The 16,575-nt window shown below is 42.9% G+C and overlaps 1 protein-coding gene and 1 non-coding gene across 2 annotated transcripts; both read left to right on the top strand.

The window, feature by feature from the left end:
* Positions 1 to 1,318: 1,318 nt before the first annotated feature.
* On the top strand, positions 1,319 to 3,020 carry PURB (purine rich element binding protein B). Its single transcript, XM_060304885.1, has one exon. It carries the CDS (start codon positions 1,334 to 1,336, stop codon positions 2,249 to 2,251), a length of 918 nt encoding a protein of 305 aa, XP_060160868.1. The 5' UTR covers positions 1,319 to 1,333; the 3' UTR covers positions 2,252 to 3,020.
* A 12,080-nt stretch (positions 3,021 to 15,100) lies between these two features.
* On the top strand, positions 15,101 to 15,207 carry LOC115861034 (U6 spliceosomal RNA). The gene has a single exon (XR_004042660.1). It is a non-coding gene; the product is annotated as a U6 spliceosomal RNA (small nuclear RNA).
* Positions 15,208 to 16,575: the final 1,368 nt, after the last annotated feature.

The following is a 16,575-nucleotide window of genomic DNA, read 5'->3' as shown; positions in this document are numbered from 1 at the left end:
CCTGGACTCTCCTGTGTTTGGTTGATAGCTATTATATAATTTTGTTTGATTGGGTCTTTTTTATGAAACAGGAGAAAGGGTGATTAAATACTTGGGGAGGGACTTCACTGGCGGTCCAGTGGTTAGGACTCTGGGCTTCCACTTCAGCGGGCCCGGGATCGATCCCTGCACCGTGGCCGAACCATGGCCAAAAAAACCGCCGCCCCTCCAAAAAACCTCGGTGCATGCTTCTTCTGTGCCAGTTTATGTGCATTATCTCATTTAATTCTTACAGCAGCCCTACAAAATAGGTACTATTATTCCCATTTTAAAAATGAGGCAACTAAGAGATTAACTGAAGTGCTCAAGACTTCACAGCTAGTATGGGATTCAGATCCAGGCAGAGTGACTCTCAGCACACACCTCCTCCCACCGAAAGACATACTTTCTTACTTTTAAAATCCATTCCTGAAAAAAAAATAAAATAAAATCCATTCCTGTTTCTTCAACGTAACACATGAAACACGTATTCTTCCTGTAAAATGGCTGTCAGTCCCTCTACATAGGTGTTTGCTAAAAGTTAACTCCTTTCCTAAGCGCTCCATCCCCACTACCACTGCTTAGTTCAGGCCATCATTTTTTCTTATGCTGCTGTGACGGTGACGATGTTATCATGCATGTTCCAGGCACTAAATACGGTATTTCACGAACTAAAAATAAGAGTGCACATTTATTGAGCACTCACTATAACTCAGGTATTACGCTAAATATCACTCACGGCTTATCATCCAGCAATCCTATAAGGTTAGTTTTGTTTTGAGTACAGATGACCCCATATCCTCCCTCCTTTAATTCCTCCCTGCTTATAAAAATAATAACTGTACCATTTCCCTAGAATAAACCGCACTTATTTAAAGCGTACATTTCAGTGAGTTTTGACATACTTGTGAAACCACCACCACAAACAGGACGCAGACTGTTCCTGCCCTCATAAACTTCCCGAGCTCCTTCCCAGCTTAGCCCGCCCTGACCCCGGGCCCCCGCGGGGCGTGACGTCACTGCCCTGCGCCCCGCCGCCGCTGTGCGCGGCGCTTCCGGCAGCGAGGACGTGGGGGGCGGGGCTGGGGGGGCGTCACGGAGGCGTGCGCCGGAAGCGGGCCCGGCGGAAGTGGCGGGGCGGGGCGCGGGGGCGATGGGGGGGTGGCGGCGGCGGCCGGCGATGAGCAGCGGGAGTGCGTGAGCGGGCCGGCGGGCGAGGCTGGGGGGCCCCGGAGAACGAGCCTCAGGGCGGAGGGCGGGGGCGCGAGCGCGGCGGGCGGCGGGCGGCGGCCTGGGCGCGGCGGCGGCCGAGAAGATGGCGGACGGCGACAGCGGCAGCGAGCGCGGCGGCGGTGGCGGGCCCGGCGGCTTCCAGCCCGCGTCTCGCGGCGGCGGCGAGCAGGAGACGCAGGAGCTGGCCTCGAAGCGGCTGGACATCCAGAACAAACGCTTCTACCTGGACGTGAAGCAGAACGCCAAGGGCCGCTTCCTCAAGATCGCCGAGGTGGGCGCGGGCGGCTCCAAGAGCCGCCTCACGCTGTCCATGGCGGTGGCCGCCGAGTTCCGCGACTACCTGGGCGACTTCATCGAACACTACGCGCAGCTGGGCCCCAGCAGCCCCGAGCAGGTGGCAGCGGCAGCGGGCGCCGAGGAGGGCGGTGGGCCGCGGCGCGCGCTCAAGAGCGAGTTTCTGGTGCGCGAGAACCGCAAGTACTACCTGGACCTCAAGGAGAACCAGCGCGGCCGCTTCCTGCGCATCCGCCAGACGGTCAACCGCGGCGGCGGTGGCCCGGGGCCCGGCGGCCTGCAGAGCGGCCAGACCATCGCGTTGCCCGCGCAGGGCCTCATCGAGTTCCGCGACGCGCTGGCCAAGCTCATCGACGACTACGGCGGCGAGGACGACGAGCTGGCTGGGGGCCCGGGCGGCGGTGCCGGGGGCCCCGGGGGCGGCCTGTACGGGGAGCTCCCGGAAGGCACCTCCATCACGGTGGACTCTAAGCGTTTCTTCTTCGACGTGGGCTGCAACAAGTACGGAGTGTTCCTGCGCGTGAGCGAGGTGAAGCCGTCCTACCGCAACGCCATTACCGTCCCTTTCAAGGCCTGGGGCAAGTTCGGGGGCGCCTTTTGCCGGTATGCGGATGAGATGAAAGAGATCCAGGAGCGGCAGAGGGATAAGCTTTATGAGCGACGCGGCGGAGACGAGTCAGAGGGAGAGGAGGTGGATGAGGATTGAAACGCCTAGCTTCCCCTACGGGCCTCCCCACCCCACCACTAGAGAGCCCCCCTTCCTGTTCATCCCAGTGAGCTAGTGGAGGGGGAGCAAGGGAGGCCCCAGAAGGAGAAGACAAAATTTAAAATAATATAGTTAATTAAGAGAAATAACCATAAGAGAGAACAGTCACGGACAATTAGAGAAAAGCAGTAAAGTTCCAAGGAATTGACAGCAACCTACAAAGAGAGGACGACAGCGCCTCCTCACCTGAGCAAAAGTCTCAACTTCTGTTGCTTCCCAGCTGAGGTTCCTAAATCCATCAGGATAATCCTGGGTGGGGTAGATCCTTGCACATTGGCCAAGGAACACCTCTTGAGTTACCCAGACCCACTGATGACAGCTGAATTTGTATTATACCTGGGGTAACCTGGTCTTAAGATAGTGTCTTATCCCTTCACCTCCATTGAAATCAGCGTTTTGGATCTAGATCTTCATGGAATTCTTGTGAAGAGAGAGGCATTTGCAGTTACCCAGTTCTGAGGGTACAAGTTTTATGAAAAGGAATGCAACTTTAAGTAATCATAGACAGGGCAAAATAAGAATTCAAGAAGCCACCAGGGAATACAGAAACAAGTCGGATCCATTTTTTTTTTTAATGGTTTTGCATGGAACCTGGAACAAGGTCCATGTCTTGTCTTTGCAGAATTATTTTCCGGGATGCAGATGGATTCAGGTGTCAGTCCTTGAACTAGAATCCGTTATTATAATATTTTGGAAGTTGGCAAAATTTTTTCAAAGATAAAAGCAGTTTTACATTGGGGGTTGCTGAGGTAGGCACAAGCAGAAATCAGGCATAAAGCACAAGGAAAACTATTTGAGTGGATTGGTTGCTGCTCACTAAAGTTCTTCCCCGATCTCCAAATATGGAGGTCATGTCTTAGATATGAATGAGAGCCAGATCCCCGTGGCTCCACCGTGTGAGCCAGTGAATTATGGCTAATTCGGCAGTTTCAGCCACTGGTTGGCTGGATTTTAAACCGTAAAACTTGAAGATATCTACAAAAGGAACAGTGGCTACAAGCCTGAGCTTTAATGGAATATAAGTCCTCACAGAAAAGTTCGAAATAACCAAAACTGAAGTCTTCATCTACCTTCAGTTTAATCTGTGGATTTGTTTAAACACTAAAGATCCTCAGGTCCAGAATTCCAGCAACATTTATTCTTTTAAAATAAATTTTTAAGAACTTGATCCATTGTATCAGTACCTCACAATCAAGTTGGCAAACGATGGATGAGTGATTCAAGTAGCGTGCCCTTTGGAAGCTGAAATCCATCTGAATGGAGCTGAAGTGAACGTGAATATGCTGACTATATCCTGGAAGCATTTTTATACCATCTTGAAATTTCAACAAAACTGCCTTTTGCCAGTTTATCCAGCTGTCTTTCAAGAATAAAAGTTGGGGTTTTCAAGGATCGCCTCTTCTATATTTTAAATGGATTTTCAGTATGATCTTTACTAATCAAGTTAATCCCACCCCATCAAAAGGTATTCCTAGAAGTGTCAGAACCTAGGTAACTGAATTGAATGGGAGCTAATGTTCTTTCCAAAGTTTTCAGGTATACTTTGTGCAACACCTTCTCAACCAGGAGGCAAGTAACCCCACTTCCACAATCTTAGTATTTTTTTTTAACTGCATGCCTGCCCTTTATTTGAGCTGCCTTTTAATTTATTGCATACCCTTTTTATTATCTTATTTTGGTATTCAATCTATACAATCTTTTTGTATTTATTGGGAAATGAGTAATATACAAAAAGGTCGTTTTCATGAATTAGTGGCTGAGAGGGAGGGAATAATTGTGTATATAAAATTAGGCTTTTTTAAAAATTAGATTTGATTCAGAATATCTCATCTTAGATTTTTAAAAAATAGTGGAAGAGCCACAAACATTGGTGCCCTTTTCAGACTATTTCTCTACTCTCATCATCCACAGTAGACTTTTTAAACAGATTTTTTTTAAAGCATTTCTTTTTTTAAAAAATGTTTCTCCGTTGCAAAGAATGTTTCCTAAATTGTATGGGAGCAATAGTATTTTTGATGTTTTAATGACATCTGTATACTTGTACTGTATTTTGTACTACAAGGCAGCTGTTTTCAATAATGTCCTGCTGTATTTACCTATGTGTTTTGAGTGTTTATTTCTTTGCTGCGGAGAACAAATCCCTAAATAGTTTTAGTAAAGGAGCTGAGAAACTAAGCATTATTAGGTTTGCAGAAACTGTTTAAGTTTCAAACTCTGAGGCAGCAATGAAAATTAAGGTTGCAGCTCTTAGTTGATAGCTGTAACTTTTTCATTTTCAAAACATGTATAATTCCTGTAGAGACCAACTTGTTTTCCTGCTTCAGTGGTGGTTCTGTTGCTCAGCTGCTGTGAGCCAGTTCAGTTTTGCAAAGGTGCAGTACCTCTCCTTTCTAAGGGGTTGGTTTATTCTTTTTTCTTTTCTTTTTGTTTGGCTGAATTGCAGTAACTAGCCTTGCCCTTTCTACTCTGTAGAAATGACAGGGTCTTCACAATCCTTCACCAGTGGCTACTAAGCTATAATTAGCTGAACAGAAAGAATGTGGAAGTGGTCTGAGGCATATAGAGTATATGCCAAGAACACTACCATATATGGCATCAGCTTTGGTTACCAGAGAAATTTTCTTAGTCATTAGACCATATAACAGTAGTATATCATATGTAAATCTTTAGATATCAATTTGAGAATCCTCCAAAAAAAGGAGCAAAGAATGCATAAGCTATGTGTTGGAAAAAGTAATTTATATTAAAATTTTGACCTGCCTATGTAAGATTAAGTGGTAAACGTCATAGTGGTGGGTTTTTAAGTCTTAACCAATCTCAAAGGTTTGTTTCTCCTGCAGGGGGTGGTTCACGGCCTCTTCTCACTGCAGGAAGATTACAGGAGGATGTGGATTAATTGTAGCATTCACTGATCCTCATTCCAGTACTAGGGACAATAGAAATCTGCAAAGCATAGAGACTACACTTGGTGTGTGGTTTGTTAAACAAGGTGATAGTAACAGGCTAGCTTTTAGAACTCATTCAAAGTATTGCTTATTAAAGGAAATGATCTTTGTTAATTCCAGTCAGAAAATGGCATTGTACAGTCTATGGGAAACCAATTTTTTTGTTTTGTCTTTCAACCACTATTATGAACAGTGATTTAGGGCTGTTTTTCAGCTTTGGCAAACATCCCAGCTAATCACATGTTCAAAACAGTCATATTCTTGAGAAGTAGGGAACTAAAATTCCTCTTCAGATAATTGGTAGAATGTTTGTTTCTCAAACTACTGCAGTTACAGACATGAGAAATCAAACTTCAGGAACAGAATCAAAAGAGCAAAAATCTGTGTCAAGATACTCCTCTTCCCTTCTGGTTTCTATTGTCCCTACCTATCATTCAAGTAGAATGGCAGTTCTAGCCAGCAAAGAACATTTTCAGTGCATATGCTGCACAGTACAAAATGTAAATCTGTATGGCACCAAAAAATCAAAGTGAAAACCAAACCAAAAACCCAGACACCCTATGTTACTATGGGAGGCATGTAGGTGGTGTAAATGACTGTAGCTGTGATGCACACATGGCTACTTGTCAAGTCACTTTCCATAATTATTTACTGCAAAATGATTGAGAGGCTTTGGTGCAGGCAGCCTATTAACCTACTACTTCCTTTGTTACCTCTCAATCACTTTGCAATAAATTGCAGGTCTTTTAAGAGATTCAAGCTTCAGTTTTCTCAAAAAACAAAACAATTTTCCTGGCTTATCTGAAAATGCAGGGTTGTGGGCAAAAGAGGCTGGTTATAATAATGCCCTCATATTGAGTGGTCTGTAAATGGCTGCACACTTCAGGCACTATAGTTGCTGAGGATGCTTTGTTAAATATGACCTTGACTGGCTTTACAGGGGGTAGAATGTGCTCTACACAAGGTATTAAAAGGTAACTGTTCATTTGTGTCTACCTTGCTCTTGAGGTGGATGAAATTAAGAAGCTTGAGTGTGTAAGCCATGCACATAGGTATTCTTCACTGTAAATTTTGTTTTCATTTTTAACCCAATTATGGTACTTTGTCCAGTGCACAACTGATCTCTCAGTAGATATTCATTTGAAAATAGTGTGGCCTTGATCGGTGAGAAGGGGAAGGAAACAAGTGACTTTTTGCTTATGTAAAATGACTCGTTTGCCGAGAGTCATTCTGCAGCACTCTTAGTGTCTAATGCGTTTGTGATCAGTCTCCTTGTTGATTGGGGAAAGTTAATGTTTTTGACCCTGGAGTTATTAATTCAATTGAGTTGTCTTCTGTTTTTAGGAAGTATCAGAATTGCTGTGATAAAAAAGTTGACTGCTTTGATGTCCAATCTCAGGTTTTAGAATATATATAGTGGTGTAAAATTCCACTGTTAACTCTTAAAACAATTTTAATTTAGTACACCCTAAACGTCACCTGCATAAGGCCTGTTCAGAGAGCAGAGCCTCCCATCTTTTTGCTCCTTTTCCACTTTGTACTTCACTTGAGAAAGTGTCTCGTGATTTTACATTGTATATTTCCATTTTAACCCTGACATATTTCTCAAAGATAAAGCACTTTTTGATCATGAAATACATGGAATCTTTGTGTGATATGGATCATGGTTTCTCAGGCTCTCCTAGGTAATTTGCTTATGAATATCATTCTAACTGTGTAAGAAGAGTGGAAATCTTTGCTAATGTTAGAAAGTTTGTATTATTGATCTAGAATGCATTTTGCTAGCTTCCAATGGATGGGAGAGTAAATAATGCTGCATTCACAATATAATAAGTTACTTTCCCTTGAGCCTTAAGGTAACTTTTTTTTCTGTCAATAACAGCACTGAAGTTATAGTAAATGAATGAGATTACCAGTTTTCAGGGTTGGTTTTAGAGTACTGTAAATCAATTAGCTGTCTTCCTAAACAGTTACTATTCCCATTGAATAAACTGGATAATGGGTGTGTGGGTGGGACAGGGCGGGGGGCGGGGGGGGATTGTTTGTAGAAAAGAAAAAAAGAAAAAAAAAAACCACATTTACCTAAAGAAAAATATAGACACAGAAGAAAGAAGTACATGACAATGCCTCATTTGAAATTCCAGACATAAGGTGGAAATGGCAAATTATAACCTCATTTCCCTGTTTTTAATCTAGAAAAGCGAAGTCATTAATTTTCAAGTGTTAGCTCCCGGAAGTTTCAAGAGATAGACTGAACGATGACTTCTCTTGATATATCAGTATCTGTCTGCTATTTAGTTAAAGTTGCTGTTCCCAGCCCTCAGTCTTAAAACTTAGTTTCATTACTGATGAATTTAACAGACTCTTATTTCAGTAAATGTGGTCCAATTGTCAGTATGAAAATTAAATTTGGAAAATACTACTGCATCATGAAGACTTATTACTCTAGTAATTTCCAATTGATATCTGTACCCCTGATCTAAGTAAGACCTTTATGAATGTATTTTATATTTCCTAATGAAATAGAGACTATGCCATCAATGTAATCACCTTTATTTGCAATCTTTTACTTTTCATTTGAAAGTCTAACTCACGCCTCTCAGATTAGACATTCCAGTGGGGATAGGTAAAGCCATGTTAAAACAATAGCAAATGCCAAATTGGTAGTGTCACTGCTCAATAGGACTTCTAATAACAAGAGGGCAGAGCTTTATTTGATGCAAAAATGTTATTTTTTTCCATAGGTGATTCTAACAAATGATTTGATGAAAGAGTATGACTACTTTTGATTAACGTGGGATTTTGCATCTAGGAACATATTTCATTTTCCCTATGTTATATGGAAAATATCCATTGACATGGATAAGAGAGGGCTGATCATACCTTCAGTATGATGAAATGTGGGCCCAGAGTATTGAAGAGAAAGCAATAGACCTATTCAAGTTCATTGTCCACTAGCATATTGCAAAAGAAGGAGTTTGTCTTTTTTTCTCTTCCCTATTTCGAAGACATCAATGGGTAAACCTTTCAAGAAAATTGATTTAGATCATCTCTTATTTCTTAAAGGCAAACTCTTATCCCCAGTCTTGCCCTATGTTTCAAGATCAGGCTGGCTCGAAAAATCTTTACACATATTTGGAAATAGAGTGGCAAGTAGTAGATTTCTTCTCTTTTTAAATTCCTTTTTCAGGGACATATAACTGCAGGGAGAGTCCCAAGAAACTTGAAAAACAGGTATGTTTGTATCGTAGGAATTTGAGAATTTCATTTTAAACTGTTCAGATATGAGGCGTTAAACCCTTTTCTCCCAGCCCACATGTCACCTCTGTGTCAGAAGCTCTCTGGATTCCTAGAAGCTAATAGATTGGGAAAAGTCCAGAAGCTGATATTAAATCAGTACAGGGCACACTTAAAAAGAGTTTTGCATGTTATGGTAGCAGGCAAGTAAATTTGAGTATTTTTCCAATGATTATCAATATTTGAATAATAACTGAAGTTATCAGTGTATTTGGACTTCTTTTTTCTAAAGTTCTAGAATGATTAGTAGGAATTTATTCTTCCTTTTGCACCTTCATGCAGACGTTTTTCCAAGACCATTTCTAGAAGTCTATCCACCTTGATATATATTTCCAGAGGACACACTTTCTATAGTAACCTTCACTGCCAGTCATATCTACCAGGGGCTTCCTTAAACTAGATTTTTCTTCACTCCAAAGTTGGGACTGATGTCCTGCCAGTAGAGAATCTATAGAAGTAATTTGAATGAATTAAAACCAAATCCTGATAGCAGGAGACAGAGCTTCCTGATCTAGATTTACAAGTAGAGTTTAGAAGTTACTTTTAAAGGGGGTTTTGGAGGATGTCTTCAGTCTCTGTAAATATCCATATGCTTGTGCATTGTAAACCAAGTGTGTACTCCTATGTATGAATTTGTAGAACTGATTTCTGCTTCAAGAGAAAATGCACCTTTAATTTTATAAGGTCCCCTACGCCTGTTACCCTATAAATATTTGTAAATAGAACACTAAAATTTGTAGTGATAGGATCAATTTGGGAATATCTGCTGAGAGACCAAAAAGTTCATTTTTTTAAGTACCTTGGTTAAAGAGTAAAGATTATTCCTCTTATTTTTTAAAAGAAGAATGCACTTTAACAAACACAGAGCTGCATGGGCAATTCAAACAAATCCGTGAAATGCAGTACCCATTCAGTAATCATACTTCCTGGAAACCGTTCAAAGAGTGTAGATGGGCTGTTGATCTCACTGCCTGGAGGTTGAAGCTCAGATTCCGGTCAATTTAGAGATGAGCAGGGCTGCTTCAATAGAGCAATGTGAATACAACCAGAAGCTTCAGTCAGGTCTGTAAAATGGCGGGTCCCGTATTTACCACTAACTAGCAAAACTGACAGAAAAACTCATAGAGAAAAAATCCTTACTGCTGGTGTGCACTCCTTACAATAGCAGACTTTTGCAGATGGAGTTTTACAGTCTATATTTAAAAAATTGTATGTTTGTAACAAATAAAGTATGCGAAAAAGTGAATGATAATCTTGTGCTGGTGTCTCTAATTTAAGGGATTACGTGGTGACCAGGAGGGAAATACCACACACCATCTGCTGGGGTTCGTAAATGGGTCTGGAATTGGGTGAGTTCCCACTTGAAATGACTTAAAAGCTGTTGCACATTTCATCTGAAATACAGCCAGTTCTAGACCCTCTGGGTTCCCAAAACCCTTTTCTAGTTAGTAAGCAATCTGTGGAGTAAATCAAAGTTGCACATAGTTTCATACTTTGGTTCATATTCCAGACGGGCCACTTGTTGCTTCCCCTAATTTCTTTCTATTCTACCTGCTTTTAGGCCCTATCATTTCCAAAGGCTGTAAAGAAACTGCTACCCCATGTGTTCACTCATTTATCATAACTGACTGCTTAGAGAGTAGATTAGGCCAGTCTCCTATACCCCAAGCTAAAGGAAAAATAAAAATTTTATGTCCATGCATCCTGGCTGTAGTTCCAATTTTTTTGGTTTCACGAACCCCTTTACGTCCTTAAAATTTACTGAAGACCTTCAAGGAGCTTTTATCTTTCAGGGCTTTATCAATTGATACCTATCTATTAGAAACTGAATTGTTTTCGAGACAAAAACAACATAAGTACGTGTTCCATCTGCTATAGAGCAGTGACCTCGCATCATTTAGCCTCTGGAAAACTTAAAAACTTGTGAGAGAATGAAAGTGAACAAGGCAGCTAACAATGTTGTTAGGAAAGTAGATTAGACTTCTGGACTCCCTAAAAGTCTTGGGCCTCTGGAGGTTTCTGGATCACCCTTTGAGAACCACTGAACTAGACTGGTATGTAAATCATGCTTTTCTGAAGATAAGGGGTGGGGTTGGAAAAGACCTAAGATAGCTTAATCCTTTAGTTCTCCCTATGATCGATCTCTGTATTAGAGGCTCTTACTATAAATTACTCCTATCACCACCCCAGCCCACACACGTATGTAATTTTCCTGTGACTGTCCACTTCTTTGACCTGGCAGTGCTCAATGCTGACTGCAGAACCACTTGGAGAGCCTTGAATACTCATGCCCAGGCACCATCCAGACCAACTGGATCAGAATTTGGGGGACATAAACCCAGTGTTTTGTGCGTTCTGTTCTACCTCTTAATTCCTGAGACTCCAAGGGAGTCTAGTCAGTCAGGGATGAGAACCAGTGGCCTGCGGTACGAAGAGAAAGGGATGAAAGGCTGGGAATAAAAGAATAAATAAAATAATAAAAGAATAAAAGAAACTCAGGATGGCAGAGCATTCCCTGAACATACGGCTTTCACCTTGTGACTCCTGTTGCCCACGTTACCCGCACTACCACTTAAACCTCCAAATAACTAATCATGGGAAAAGTTTGCAAATGGAATCATGGAGCATTGTCTTGGTAGCCCCCTCACTGGGGAAATCTGGGGCTTTTACTAGCACAGAGGACCCTTGAGTGTGCACTGGAGTCACCTGGAGAGCTGATTACTGAGCCACCTACCCCCGCCACCCACCCACCCTGCCAAGTTTCTGAGTGCGCAGGTCTGGGTGGAACCTGAGAAGCTACATTTCTAACAAGTTCCCAGGTGATGCTGATGCTGCTAGTTGAGGATCACTCTTTGAGACTCGCTGCAGAAATCACAAAAGTTCTGGTAAAAATTACCTCACTTGCCACCAACTGACAGAGGTCAGGAAGCCTTTACCCTGACGCATTAGTTCTGCCATAGCCCCGCTGAATTTTTTAGCTTGGTATGAAGTTGTCACCTAACAAATTTAAGGACTAGATGTAGCCAGGCTATAACCTGAGGAGTTCTATTGGAGCCAGCGCCTCAAGGAATAGGGGTTTTACTTCATAGTCTCGGTATTGTGGATGTTGTAAGCTAGGTACTATCCCCGAATCTGTCATAAACTAATAGCGTGACTGAGCTAGTATCTTTAACACTTAAAAATCCTAAGGTCCTACAACAGTGTCTAGTTTCCCCAGAGAAGCCAAGCCTTTGGTTCTCAAGAAAATGAGAGCCACCTGGTGGTCAGTGATGAAACCTTTTTAAATAACCTTTGTGAGGTCATACCATTTGTAAATTCATTCATTCAGTTCATTATTAGGTAGCTACTATATGCCATGTATTATATACTAGGTGTAGAAAATATGGTCCACGGTCCGAGTGGAACTTACAGTTTAGTCCGGAGAAAGAATAGAAAGCTTTTAGGAAGAACTAGAAGGAACTAAGTCACATTGGGCTGAGGTATATTTAGGGTTCAAAAGTCCTGGTTTACGTGACCCTGGGTCTCCAGGAGGCTAGGATGGGTTGCAGCTCAAACTTACTAGACATATCTCCCTCCTCAGTAAAACACCTCTGTGCATCTCAAATCCTGAGAAGTCGCTTCCCCAGACCCCAGGGAGGAAGTGGGCCCAGCGTAGGTGGACAGAGGAAGGAAGGAGTAGGAGAATCAGCTCAGAGCCCTGGTCCGTGTTCTCATCATACAGTCAGGACCTGGGAGGGGCGAGGTCCCGTCGCCAGGGCATGGGCTCCAGGCTCACGGGTAGTGAGCACTAGCACTGGGCTTTGACCGGGTCCAGTAGGTGCTCCTCCTTGCTCGTGCTTCCATCAAGAAGAGATGAAGAGGGGCTTCCCTGCTGGCGCAGTGGTTAAGAATCCACCTGCCAATGCAGGGGACACGGGTTCGAGCCCTGGTCCGGGAAGATCCCACATGCCGTGGAGCAACTAAGCCCACGCACCACAACTACTGAGCCTGTACACCTAGAGCCCGTGCTCCACGACGAGAAGCCACGGCAATGAGAAGCCCGCACACTGCAATGAAGAGTAGCCCCCACTCGCCTCAACTCGAGAAAGCTCACGCGCAGCAGCAAAGACCCAACGCAAAAATAAATAAATAAAATATTTTAAAAATTGTCTAAAAAAAAAAAGATGAAGAGGGACTTCCCTGGTGGTCAGGAGGGTAAGACTCCACACTCCCAACGCAGGGCGGCCGGGTTCGATCCCTGGTCGGCGAGCTAGATTCCCGCATGCCGCAACTAAGGAGTCCACATGGCACAACGAAGAGCCCGCGTGCCACAACTAAGACCCAGCACAACCAAAATAAATAAATAAATAAATGTTTTTTTTTTTTAAGTGAGAGGTTCCTAATGAGATCGGAGTAAACCAGTCTCTCTCACTAGTAACCAAGCCTCAATCCAGGCAGTCGAGAAATAAAGAATTAGATTTGCAACATCATTCCTGGCCCAGGCTTTACTCCTTAAATTAAGAGACAGCAGCAGTGAAACCATAAGAGAAGACATTCCCCACTCAAGAGGTAACTTCTCTTCTGTAGTACTCTGGTAGACCTCTCAGTGGGCCCAATAAAGGGCTCCAAACTAGTCAGTGGCAAGAGTGAACACACATCTAAATTGGTTCTCTCATCTGCTATACCACACTGCCACAGAAAGGAGAACACTCCTATGCTAGGAGCCTACGATGACACATGATGAATCCACAGGTATTCCACAAAGCTCTGCAGAACCTCATGTGATTTCTGCCCGAAGGCAGTCAGATGTAGAAACTGTGGGTCACACTCATCGTTTTCAGGATACGTATCTGAGAACAAAATTTATTTGTTATAAGACCTACAGTGAGGTATTTTTGTCTGTACATTAAAAAAAATTATACCTACATCTAGCTGCTTCTGATCTTGAAGATTTTGCTCAGAATTCAGAAACCACCCTATGAATATATAGTGTCCTCTATAATGCATAGTTCAGGACAGAAAGGCAGATTCCCCACCCTAGTATAAATAATGTAAAAAGAGAAAGCATGTTAGGTTCTGAGGAAGAATAAAAGAAAACAGTCTTCTGACGGAAGGAGATCTGTTGTCAGCAATGTGGAATGTTCTAGTCCAGCAGCTGCTGACTTTCCAGCAGTGAAAACCCAGCTGGTGACATCACTCAGGAAAGTGACTCATCAGAGCAGTGAGATTTCATTTGTCTACTCCTCATTCCACACCATACCTTTTCTGGTGGGGACTGCAAGTTCTCTTTCGGATACAACTGCTCAACTCTCCCCAGCTTTCGTCAGCTCAAGGTTTTCTCTTTTGTGGACAAGAAACAAGTTTATGGGGAATTTTGGGGGCTTTTGTTTTGGAGTTTCTACACTGCACCTACCATTTAGCCTTCAAAGGTCACACTTTGATGGGGCTAGCTCTTCTATTTTCCCTAAAAGCTGCTTTCATTTGCCCTCTAAGGACCAGGCCTGATATTGCTAGGGTGTGTTCCAGAGTAGAGCAGGAGGCAGTGGTCATTCTTTGATTCTTTAGGCCCAACAGGGGGCCTATCCACGTGCCCATCAAGCCCACAAACTTGGTCTTCCCAGGATTCAGTGACCGGGCATTGTGATGTTTTCACTGTACTAACTTTGAAACAAGGAGCACACAGGTTACTATGCTCAGGAGAAGGTACTCTACCGTTGTTAAAATTCAATAAATACTAATAGATGACTGACACACGTAATGTTCCAGTTACAACGCTCCAGACTGATCCAGGTTCCCAGAAGAAGAGCTAAACTCTCCATAACTGGCAGTTTTTCAGTTCCCTGTGCTAGAACTATTTATTTTGTGGCATTATAGCCTTACTTACAGGCAAAGAGTGGCAACAGTTAAGAAAATATGACTATTCTGCCATGGCAGTTTCTGGATCCTTTATTTGGGTCCTGGGGATTCTGAATACATCAAGGTAAAAAGCAAATCACGTGTGTATAAGAACTAGATACAGACAATCCACAGAAAAAAAAGCTATACAAATGGTCCATAGTTATATGTTCAATCTCATTCATAAGAGAAATGAAAATTTAAGCAGCTATACTGAGATACCATTTCCCACCTACCAGCTGAGGAAAAAAAACCAACCCAACCGTCTGACAACAAACTCCATTGGCAGCCATTGGCAATTCTGTGGGTAAACAGGCACATTCATATATTGCTGTGGGACCACAAAATCCCCTGTGAAAACATTTGGCAATACCTAGCAAATTACCTAAGAAGTTACCCTTTGATCCAGCAATTCCATTTCTAGGAACCTACCCAAAAGATAGCTATAGGTTTTATAGAAATAAATAAAAAATAGAATTTTTATTTCTTACTCATTTTTGACCAAATGTCTGTGTTAAACTATTACATACTATAATCCTAACCTTTTCTTTTACAGCAAGCTGAGAAACTTTTTACTTGGAATAAAAAGAGAATTTCTTATACTTTTGTCTTTTCACTGACTACAAGTCAAATTTGAGGAGCCTCAGAATATTGTTTAAAACGAAACTATAGGATGCTCACTTAGGCAGCACATATATTAAAATTGGAACAACACAGAGAAGATTAGCATGGTCCCTGCGCAAGGATGATATGCAAATTTGTGAAGCGTTCCATATTATTTGAATGGGTAAAGAAGATGTGGCACATATATACAATGGAATATTACTCATCCATAAAAAGAAACGAAATTGAGTTATTTGTAGTGAGGTGGATGGACCTAGAGACTTTCATACAGAGTGAAGTAAGTCAGAAAGAGAAAAATAAATACCGTATGCTAACACATATATATGGTATCTAAAAAAAAAAAAAAAAGGTTCTGAAGAACCTGGGGGTAGGACAGGAATAAAGACGCAGATGTAGAGAATGAACTTGAGGACATGGGGGGGGAAGGGTAAACTGGGACGAAGTGAGAGAGTGGCATAGACTTATATATACTACCAAATGTAAAATAGATAGCTAGTGGGAAGCAGCTGCATAGCACAGGGAGATCAGCTCAGTGCTTTGTGTCCACCTAGCGGGCTGGGATAGGGAGGGTGGGAGACGCAAGAGGGAGGAGATATGGGGATATATGTATATGTATAGCTGATTCACTTTGTTATACAGCAGCAACTAATACAACAATGTAAAGCAATTATACTCCAATAAAGATGTTTAAAAAAAAAAAAAGAAACTATAGGGACTTCCCTGGTGGTCCAATGGTTAAGAATCCACTTTCCAATGCAGGGGAAACAGGTTCCATCCCTGGTTGGGGAACTAAGATCCCACATGCTGGGGGGCAACTAAACCCAAGAGCACCACAACTACTGAGCCCACATGCCGCACCAAAGATCCTGTGTGCCGCAACTAAGACTTGATGCAACCAAATAAATAAATAAACATTTTTTAAAATAAGAAGAAACTATAGACAGGTGGGTTTTTTTTTTAAATAAACAGATGGCATTTTTTTTTTTTTTTTTTTTTTTTTGCGGTACGCAGGCCTCTCACTGTTGTGACCTCTCCCATCACGGAGCACAGGCTCCGGACGCACAGGCTCAGTGGCCATGGCTCACAGGCCCAGCCGCTCCGCGGCATGTGGGATCCTCGGCATGTGGGATACTCCCGGACCAGGGCACGAACCCGTGTCCCCTGCATCGGCAGGTGGACTCTCAACCACTGTGCCACCAGGGAAGCCCCAGATGGCATTCTATACACTATTTTATCTCTTTAACTTTTTTTTTAAATTTATTTTTGGCTGTGTTGGGTCTTCGTTGCTGCGCGCAGCCTTTCTCTAGTTGCAGCGAGTGGGGGCTACTCTTCGTTGTGGTGCATGGGCTTCTCATTGCGGTGGCTTCTCTTGTTGCGGAGCATGGGCTCTAGGCACACAGGCTTTGGTGGTTGTGGCATGTGGGCTCAGTAGTTGTGGCTTGCAGGCTCTAGAGCTCAGGCTCAGTAGTTGTGGCGCACGGGCTTCGTTGCTCTGCGGCATGTGGGATCTTCCTGGGCCAGGGA

Source organism: Globicephala melas, chromosome 9 (assembly GCF_963455315.2).
Source record: "Globicephala melas chromosome 9, mGloMel1.2, whole genome shotgun sequence".
Lineage (NCBI taxonomy): Eukaryota > Metazoa > Chordata > Mammalia > Artiodactyla > Delphinidae > Globicephala > Globicephala melas.
The sequence above is the reverse complement of the archived record's forward strand: the minus strand, read 5'-3'. Positions and strand labels throughout refer to the sequence as shown.

Bases quoted from the DNA above. Each gene is read 5' to 3' on its own strand.
- PURB (XM_060304885.1), top strand. From the start codon at position 1,334: ATGGCGGACGGCGACAGCGGCAGCGAGCGCGGCGGCGGTGGCGGGCCC.